Source organism: Mytilus californianus, unplaced genomic scaffold (assembly GCF_021869535.1).
Source record: "Mytilus californianus isolate M0D057914Y unplaced genomic scaffold, xbMytCali1.0.p SCAF_8, whole genome shotgun sequence".
NCBI classification, from domain to species: domain Eukaryota; kingdom Metazoa; phylum Mollusca; class Bivalvia; order Mytilida; family Mytilidae; genus Mytilus; species Mytilus californianus.
In genome coordinates, this window is record NW_026262734.1 from 58,755,000 (window position 1) to 58,765,087 (window position 10,088).

The window sequence follows — 10,088 nt, forward strand, 5'->3', positions numbered from 1 at the left end:
GGTGTTGACTGCTGTACCCCTTTTTTGACATTTTTACCTATTATGTCTGTTTGTTTTATTCACGCATCGTTGTCATATAATGGAATTTGATGCGACTGTCATACAAGTGAGAGGTTTAGCGCTATAAAACCAGGTTCAATCCACCATTTTCTACATAAGAAAATGCCTGTACCAAGTCAGGAATATGACAGTTGTTGTCCATTCGTTTGTGCTTTTGGTTTTGCCATTTGATTAGGGACTTTCCGTTTTGAATTTTCCTCGGAGATCAGTATTTTTGTGATTAAACTTTTTTCATAGTATGATCACAACGAAGAGGTATATTCATAGTATGATCACAACGAAGAGGTATATTCATAGTATGATCACAACGAAGAGGTATATTCATAGTATGATCACAACGAAGATGTATATATTGAGAGATTAATTGTCAATGCGCGTATACTGTTTAAACATTGAATCCTGGAAAAAAACAATATTACTGTTTCAAAAATTACTTTTAATTCTATTTTTAGAATATCTATTTTGATTTTTAAATAAGAAAACTACCTTAATAGATCCGTCCGTCGATATAGGATCCATCGAAAGTTCGTTACCTTTCAATACGATTCCATTTTATTTACGTTTTTAATTTGTACATGTACAGTGTAGGTTGCAATATATTCTAAGTGTGTCAATAAATTAACGAGAAGAAATTTTCACGCTCTGAAAATAGATTATGATATGCCTACAAAAACCATGCATCACTACATAAATTTTGATTTCTAAATTTAACTATATAAACATGTATTGAACAGGTTCCAAACTTGTCATCCACACCAAGACAAATATTACTGCAGCTGCTATGTTAAATTGGGTCATACTCGGGAAACAATTATATGTATATTGCCTTAAAAATAACATTTTCACTTTTCGAAAATAGATTTCCTTTCATCACGAAAACCATTCTTATATCGTTTTTCATTAATAAAAATATCCTTGATTTACTGAAATCATCGTGTATGAGCCCTCGATGTATTTTAGAAAAGTTAAACGTTTGTATAAATCATTCTAATACAAATACAATTGATCTATAGACATTTTGGCATGTATATTACCATTTTTTTTCTGATATTCCTGCTTCTAACTTGAATTTTGTTTCTAAAGTTTAATATTCATGCTGAACTTAATCACGAGGTTTCAACACGAGGAAAACAGAAAATAGGCTTATCACCAAAAACGTGCGAAACAGTTGGATAATATATTTGTGAACTCTGATATCAGAGTTTCATTGGTCATGTTGCCACTATTTATCATGTTTATCATTAAGAAATTAATGATTTGACGTGAAAATTAAGAATTGAAATTAAGGTTGTTTGATTTAAAAACGACAGCTTAGGAAATACGTCTAAAATGTAACTTAGTATTTTATCTTACAGTTATGATCACTATCAGGACAATAAGTAAAAATATATTTACTTGTTTGTGCTTTTTCAGAAAATGTAATGTATGGTTAGCATTTATCTTTGACATACATTACAATTTTAGAAGACAGATTTCCATCTTGTAAAAATAGATGTGATAACATGTGAGTATTTCCTTTAGCAATGGTATATAAGCAGACGATTCGTTAATAATCACATCGAATCTGTTTAAAAAGGAAAAGTAAGTTTATTTATTTGGTTTTTATTGTTACTTTAAATATAATTACTTGTGGTAAAACAAACCTTGGTCATTTCATTGTTTGGGTTAACTTGTTAACTATATTTCAAGCTACTACGTATATCCTGTGAAAATAATTGAAAAAAGATATCGGTTTAGTCTTTTCTGTTTACAGATAATGGCAAAGGAACTTCAGTTATTTCTAATAGGGCTTCAAAATAAAACAGAACTTATTCGCATTCATGAGGTAAGTCTTTTAAATTGTTATTTTCCATGATCGAGCAGTTTTAGATCCTATCATATGGGGTGTCTGAGTTCCTCTGTAGAACTTAGATTTTTTCACGATAACTGTTGTTATATGTCTTTTCACAAAAGGTGTCAAAGTAGTGTTTCCGTTCTTTTATTTTTCTGATGTTGATATCATTATTTCAATATGTTAGTGTATTAAAAGCGTAATATAAAGAAAATTTATCAAAATGTTAAACAAACGATTTAAAACCTACTGCATTCTGTATATATGGACATATATGGTCTGTAGTTCAGTGGTTGTCGTGATTGACGTCTGTCATATTTGTTTTTCGTAAATTGTTTTGTTATAAATAAGGCCGTTAGTTATATTTTTCATGTCGGGGCCTTTTATATCCGACTATACGGTATGGGTTTTTCTCATTGTTGAAGGTCGTGCGGTTGCCTATAATTGCTTACATCCACTTTATTTGAACTTTGGTGAATAGTTGTCTCGTTTGCAATCATACCACATCTCCTTATTTTTATATACCTATGTTTCATCAAATATGCCGTAAAATAAGCAACAACAAAAAAATAAAAAATAAATAAATAAATATAAATATATTCTTACTGTAAAGCATGACATAAAAGTACATGTAATACTATCCACTGGTTATCACATAAATGACTAATTTAAAAACGTGGATTAAGCTTTGCAGGAGTGAGATGCATTCCTAAATGTCAAATAAGTACCTAATTTTATAACAGAAAACTACGACGCATTTGCAAATACTTTTATTAATTTGTCCATTGCAGCATACATGTACCTAATGTTGGTTTGAAACAAATTAAACGTTTGTTTCCCCATCAATGTACAGTTAAATGTTTTAAGTTACTGAATGTATCATATTTTTTATCTATTTTTTTGTATTATCATATTGTTGAAGAATGTACACCACCATTACTCTTACCTCAAAATGTTTCCACTTAAGATTAATTAAGGTGTGATTGATTGCAAGCATGTAGATTTATATAAGGATTCCATTTTAAAATTCCCTTCAAGATGAAATGTTCGTTAAGTAGTCCCTATACTGTTTTCGCGATTTTAATCTTTAAGGAATTGTTATGCAATAACTTTTGGCAATGTTTTATTATTTAAAACTAAAAATGATCATGGTTAGACATTTCAAAGCAAGATGTCACATTGATTTAAACTGTTATCGTAATATCTTTACAAGGAATCGTTATCCTAACAAACTTATTATTTTCTGTCTATAATCGTTACCATCTTTAATACATGCATTTCTTTGTTTAAAAGAGAGGCGAAAGATACCAGAGGGACATTCAAACTCATAAGTCGAAAATAAACTGACAACGCCATGGCTAAAAAAAAGAAAAAGACCAACACACAAACAATAGTACACAAAACACAACATGGAACACTAAAGACTGAGCAACACGAACCCAACCAAAAACTGGGGGTGATCTCAGGTGCTCCGGAGGGTTACTGTATCAGTACCAGGACCGAATTTAATTTGTATTATATTTTCTAATATAACATGTATAAATAGTATACAAAAGTTTTTGAAAAGTTGGTTTTGTGCATCTGATTTTTTTCGATTTTATGAACATTCTTAATTTCCTATTCTTTGTATCATAAAGGATGCAAGTATTGCTCAGCTGAGAAGACTGATTCATGACAAAACCTCGATCGGCCTCGATGAAATGAGAGTAATCTACTGTAGTAAGTATTGGTTCTATAAAACGGAGATCTTAATGGGTTTCGTTCTGAATTGGTCAATGAAAAGTTCATATTAACTCGCATCATGATAACTCTTAGAGTTTTGTATTTTTGTCAATAAATTTCTCACTACTTGTTAGAATAAGTATATGTCATGTAATTTTCATTTTAGCTAAGGAATTGCGGGATACTGGTCAGAATAATGAAGAGCTGTTCCTGAAAGACTTCAACATTCAAGATGAAGGGAGTCTTGTATTGGTACTTCGTTTACCTGGAGGGTCAAGTCAAAAGGGACAGACCAATGAAACTGCTCCAGGGACAGTGGAAATTGTTGACTCGGATAGTATAGATACTACTGAGGATCTTTCCCCTCCCTTAAAAGTTTATGGTTCTGATGTTGAGCTCACCTCAGAACCGGATATGATAACATTTGATGATGACAAGGATGGTCAAAGAGCAAAAATGCCGTGTGGTCATGCAATAGGTACAAATGTATATTGTTAATATATTGACATGCCTAAGAACACTGCCATGTTTAAATCACGTGAATTTTTTTAAGATACTGGTGTAAAAAAAGCAGATATAATGACAAGAAGATATGATTATTATTGTACCATCAAATAAATAAACTAAACATTAAAAAAATCAAATAACAAAAATTCATATGTGTTAATTTATAAAAGAAATATGCTGTTATTCATTCTGAAATATTATGCAACTTGAATTTGACGGAGTAATTTAAATTACAAAAGTATAACAAAAACATTGAGTATACAATTAATGAAAACGGAAAAGGTGTTAAGACGAATCGATCAAATGCAAATTCAATAACTCAAAAAAATATATTCTCAAGTATTTGAATAAGAGTCACGTTGAAATCTATCTGATTCGGTAACCAATTTTGGAAGAAGATATCAGGTACTGTATATTTTGTCAAACTTCAGTCTATGAACGTATGTTTTGCAGTGAGACTAGTGCACACTAGGAAGCAACACAGGACTAGGAAAATGAAATTATACATGTTTCTTTTTCACCTTTTATTCACAGTTAGTTTGGCATGTAACAGGCTAGGCATAATGTGTTCAAGCGCCATTTTATGTGATAAATTAAAACGAAAAAATCAAACAAGTGACTCACATATTTGAGGGGTCAAATCGGAGGCGGCTGTCTGTTTACATAAAACTTATCTTAAACAAAACGACTCCTTTTCTTTATAACATCTATTTTGAAAAGTTTTATTACAAAAAATGTATCAATTGTTATTGTTTTTGAGTTTCAAAATAGAAAATGAAAATTCCAGTAAAATACCTCGAAGTTTGTAAGCGAGCCACTGGATGTAGAGGAAACATTGGAACAGAACTGGATATAGTTCCTATACATAATATAAAACAACAATTGTATATTGCATATAGTTGTTTTGAGATATTAAAACCCAGTTGAAGTTCTTTAATTCTGAACCACCTTAACCGAATGCGTTATCGGATATCCTCTTATTGGGGTAGAAATATAGTGTCTTTTATTATACAAAACAAGTACAAACTATCTTTTCCTGATGCTGTAAGGATCTTACCCATACAAGAAAAAAGGACCATACCCTCATTGGACCCCTCAAAATTTACAAAGTATGTCACTTGTTTAAATAAAAAAAAAATTGTCGAATGCACCCTCAGTGATACTAATTTTAAAGCCCTTAACTATCTTCAAGAAAACAATCGATCAAGTTTACGTTTAATGAAAATGTTATTCTGTTTTGGCAACTAAGTAATAATAAAAAGTAGAAAAAAAGTAGACATAAACGAAGAGTCTCTACCTTCGGTTTTTGCGACTTTAATGTAACGTGTGGTTTTGAAAGATAAATTGACGAATTCAAAGTATCCCTATTTCTGTTATTATTAATAAATGAAAGATTAGAAAACATGTTCTTTATCGTAATTTTCAGGTCCCGAATCACTCACGGCTTACTGCAGGAGTCTTTTCGAGTGGAAAATACGAATTTCGATGCCCACATATGGATCCATCCTACTGTGGTCGGCTCTGGGAGTTCTATACAGTAAAGAAGTGTGCAGTGCTGACAAAGGAAGAAAGAAAAGAATTTGAGACAAAAATAGCGATAAATTTCCTGAGAAAAGGTGTTGGGATTCAAGAATGTCCTAGATGTCAATCGTATTGTGAGCGTATGAATCGGAAAGATATCCGCGTAAGATGTCCTCTTTGTTCTAGAAAAGGCGAGGGGTTATTTGAATTTTGTTGGTTTTGTTTACGAAAATGGTCAACGTCAGGCATCGCTCAATGTGGAAACCTTAACTGTTCAGGAGAAGATCCAAGAAAGAAAATTTTGCGAGAGTGTCAAGAAAAGATTGTTGTCGGTGTTAGTTGTCCTGCTGTAAGGGCTTGTCCAAAATGTGGTTTAATGATTGAACACAGGGAAGCATGCAAGCAAATGGAGTGTCCATGTGGACAGAAATTTTGTTTTATTTGCTTGAAAAAAGCAGATGAAAGAGGACACTACACCTGTGGAGCCTGGAACTTTAAATGTGAAAAAGCACCAGTTCAGACTCAGCTTCCTTGAATACCAATGTAATAAATGTACATGTGATACCGATTCAAATGATAAAACAATTAAGTTCATAGTTTTAAAGTTTTATCATTTTTTTGGTAATTCTATAAAGTTGCTTTTTTTTTTTTAAAGATTGTTGATTACTTAAATTAGTTTTTAAAATAATGAAACTGTTTGTTGTTCTTCATGCTTTGAGCTATTCAAACCTTACCCTTCACACATCATTATTTGGATACATATTTAATACTAGTAAAGGAATGCTTTATAACAACGGAGTCCATCACGCGAGTGCTACATTGTTCAATTTAATACAAGCAGTAGAAAATACCATTTAAAGGAACATCAAAAACTCAAAAGTTGAATGGAAATCTACAACACAAAATAAAAAAAGATAACGACGAAGGACAAAAATACGTTGTAGTACAACATCAAGCACAAACGTTAATACACTTCCAAAAAAGATAATACATTGTCCAGATATCATAACTTATTGGAACAGGCGCAGCATACGGTGGGGATAAACCAGTTTTACGTGCACACATTCCGTTTGTGCCTATATAGATGTTGTAAAACCAAATCCCTATGAAAACATGTTCAGTGTATTCCTTTCTCCTGCATGCTAGCTGTTGGTCATGGTGTTGTCAGTATTTCTTCGAGTCATGGTTCTTGATTACCGCTTCCCCTTTCTTCATAGGTTCTCTCATTTACCCATTGTCATGGAGAGAAAAAAACTTCGTCTTTGTATAATTTAGTCTTAGAAGTATGTCTTATTAATCGTTGATATGAAATGAGGAGGCTACTATTTTTGACCTCGCAACTGCAATTAGTTATGCAATTTCATTTCTTAAAATTTTTAAAATTAAGATTGATTTGTGACAGATATTTTTCTTCTAAGTGGAGACGCCACTGATGTTTTCTGTGTGTCTATTTTTTTTATCAACACATCATTCTGAAAAAAAAGATCAGTTGCAATCGCCATGTGTGTATTAGCACATGTGTTCAGGTTTTTTTTATTTAGCCCTCAGCCAAATTGACAGGCGCAAATTGTTGTATCCCTGTCCGTCCATTCGTTCGTCTAACATAAACCTACGGTTGATGGTTCGTAATCGATCTTCTCTGCAAGTTTTCAAGCTAGAACTTTTGTATTATACATAATGATAATTAGATATTCTAAAATTATTAATAATATAAATGTTTCTATCCTAATTTGCACAAATGACGAAATCTTGAACTTGTCATTTTGATAGTAAAAATATGCATGTAGGGAACATAGTTCTCAAGCCCACTTTACTTGCAGTTTTCAAGCTAGAACTTTAATATTATGATGAATGATAGTACATATACCTAATGTGTGAAGTTTTCCATGATATAGATTGGCATTTTTCCCAAAGGGCAAGATGTTGAACTTAGTCGTATTCATCCCCCCTATAAACTTTTAATAAAACGATTGTTAGAAGTTTGATAGGTACAGCAAACAAATTGTCCTACAATATGAAATGAACAAAAATTTAAGGGGGTTGGGGGTATCGAATGTGTCTGGCAGACTCATATTTTCAAATTGTACTTCAACATCACTATTTGTTAAATATAATGTTTGCTTGAACCATATTCATGCATGCTGCGGAGTCATCAGACTTCACCGAAAAATTTAACAAAAGCAATAGCGTTAAATCAAAACGAAAGAACAAAGGCCATAGAGAAGAATTACTGTGGAAGAAAACAAAAACACAAAGGGATAGAAAACACAAGGCCATTCATAAACCCCGATAATTAAGTAAATGCTTATAACATACAAAAAAGAATAAAATACAAATGCATGTCGCTCACGGCCAAATCTCGTTTAAAAAACAGAATTCAAAAATTTGGACAATAAGTAAGTTACAAGAAATTTTACCGAATACACCCGCGAAGTGACTGTCAATTGTTACAGGTACTAGATATCCACGCCGCGGTTGACCGACGGTTAAATGCGCTACAATCAAAAATATTTCACCTGAAGAAGCTAACTCCCTTAATATTGCCATATATTTCAAATTTATCAATTGTAAACTCTTTGCTAAATGTAAATAAAGAGACAAAATTAATGGTGGTTCGATGATGCTAGAGCCGCTTTGAACGTTTTAGCAGACGCAGTCCGTAGTGAAAATGAAATCAAAAATAAAATAAAGCAAAGTAAACTGTAGAGTTGCCAAATCATAAGGTTTTCCATCCAAGGAGTGTCGTCGGGTACAAAAGTAAGAACAATTTTTTTATGGTCAGAAAAATCTTGTTGACACATACAGTCACGAAAAGGCGGCCTGACGCTGTATTACAGATTGACGAAAATTAGCTGATAATATCTGACTGCTTCATAGAAACTCAAGAACTATAGGTAATAAATCAGATTTGCAATTAATCAGACTAAGGCTACAATTATAGTTCTCGAATAAAACGTATTCATGTGAAAGGTCAAACCGATGTATTTCGTGAATTTATAAAATCTTACCCTTTCAATAAAATGTACCAAAGAAGTTTTGAAAGATGCAAACCGTATCATGTACAATCAAACAGAGCGACATGTGACATGTATTTATTGGTAACATAGTGAGACTAAAACACTCTTTAAATACTTCATGAAATTCAAAAAACAAATTATGGATAGTGTTTCTGAAAAAAGAAAATTGTCTTGATTATGAGCATTTAAACGATGCTATTCATTGTATACATTGTCCAGGAGAGCCGTGTAGTCTACAAAGTGTTTGAAATACAGAACTAACAATTAGAATTAACATTCTTCAGGTAGAATCAGATGAAGCTCTGTAACCAACATGGTCAAGGTACAGATATATCAACGTCGACATGAAAAAGGGTCATACTAGAATGAAAGCATTGTCTCTTGTCATAAGGAAACTTAACCGGTGGAAATGTTCAGATAATTTCTTCGTATATTAATCCAAAATGAGGAGATGTGGTATAATTTCCAATAAGACAACTATCTTCCAGAGACCAAAAGACGTAGATGTTAGCTTCGAAAGAAATGCTTGTCGTTATATATTTCAATTCATTAAGAATTAAGAGTGAAAATAATTTGAAAAAGGACATTTGTATTATAATTAGTTCTAATTACAAACTAAACATAAGTCATGTTTTTGTTTGACTGTTTATGACTTCTTTACACTAAATCCATGGGAAGTTGGATGTGTACTGGTTGATATTTTAGTCTTAGATGCATGATTTTTTTTTATTAGTTGTTATTGGCTTTGAACTAGCAGGCAGTAACTGCGAGTACTCTCTGATCTGCACTTGGTGTCTTTTTGTTATAGGGATATATAAGTACCCGTCCACGTCCACTCTGTGTTTTTGTTAGATGTATTTTTATTTGTTTCCATCTGATGAGCCTTTTTCAACCGATTTTTAGCTCACCTGACCTGAAAGGTCAAGTGAGCTTTTCTCATCACTTTGCGTCCGTCGTCCGTCGTCCGTCGTCCGTCGTCCGTAAACTTTTACAAAAATCTTCTCCTTTGAAACTACTGGGCCAGATTTGACCAAACTTGGCCACAATCATCATTGGGGTATCTAGTTTAAAAAATGTGTCCGATGACCCCGCCAACCAACCAAGATGGCCGCCATGGCTAAAAATAGAACATAGGGGTAAAATGTAGATTTTGGCTTATATCTCTGAAACCAAAGCATTTAGAGCAAATCTGACATGAGGTAAAATTGTTTATCAGGTCAAGATCTATCTGCCCTGAAATTTTCAGATGAATCGGACAACCCGTTGTTGGGTTGCTGCCCCTGAATTGGTAATTTTAAGGAAATTTTGCCGTTTTTGGTTATTATCTTGAATATTATTATAGATAGAGATAAACTGTAAACAGCAATAATGTTCAGCAAAGTATGATCTACAAATAAGTCAACTTGACCAAAATGGTCAGTTGACCCCTT

At 32.6% G+C, this 10,088-nt stretch overlaps 1 protein-coding gene across 1 annotated transcript; it reads left to right on the top strand.

Moving 5' to 3' along the window:
• The first annotated feature begins 1,602 nt into the window (after window positions 1-1,602).
• Window positions 1,603-6,339, top strand: LOC127711259 (uncharacterized). The gene is made up of 5 exons (XM_052217257.1): window positions 1,603-1,641; window positions 1,814-1,885; window positions 3,529-3,610; window positions 3,780-4,091; window positions 5,547-6,339. Exons 2-5 carry the CDS (start codon window positions 1,817-1,819, stop codon window positions 5,702-5,704), a joined length of 621 nt encoding a protein of 206 aa, XP_052073217.1. The 5' UTR covers window positions 1,603-1,641; window positions 1,814-1,816; the 3' UTR covers window positions 5,705-6,339.
• The last annotated feature ends 3,749 nt before the right edge of the window (window positions 6,340-10,088 follow it).

What these genes read in the sequence shown, in the direction of transcription:
- LOC127711259 (XM_052217257.1), top strand. Translation starts at nt 1,817, where the DNA reads ATGGCAAAGGAACTTCAGTTATTTCTAATAGGGCTTCAAAATAAAACA. An exon ending in AACTTATTCGCATTCATGAG is followed by an intron (nt 1,886 to 3,528) that starts GTAAGTCTTTTA and finishes TGTATCATAAAG; the next exon opens with GATGCAAGTATTGCTCAGCT. An exon ending in AATGAGAGTAATCTACTGTA is followed by an intron (nt 3,611 to 3,779) that starts GTAAGTATTGGT and finishes TTTTCATTTTAG; the next exon opens with CTAAGGAATTGCGGGATACT.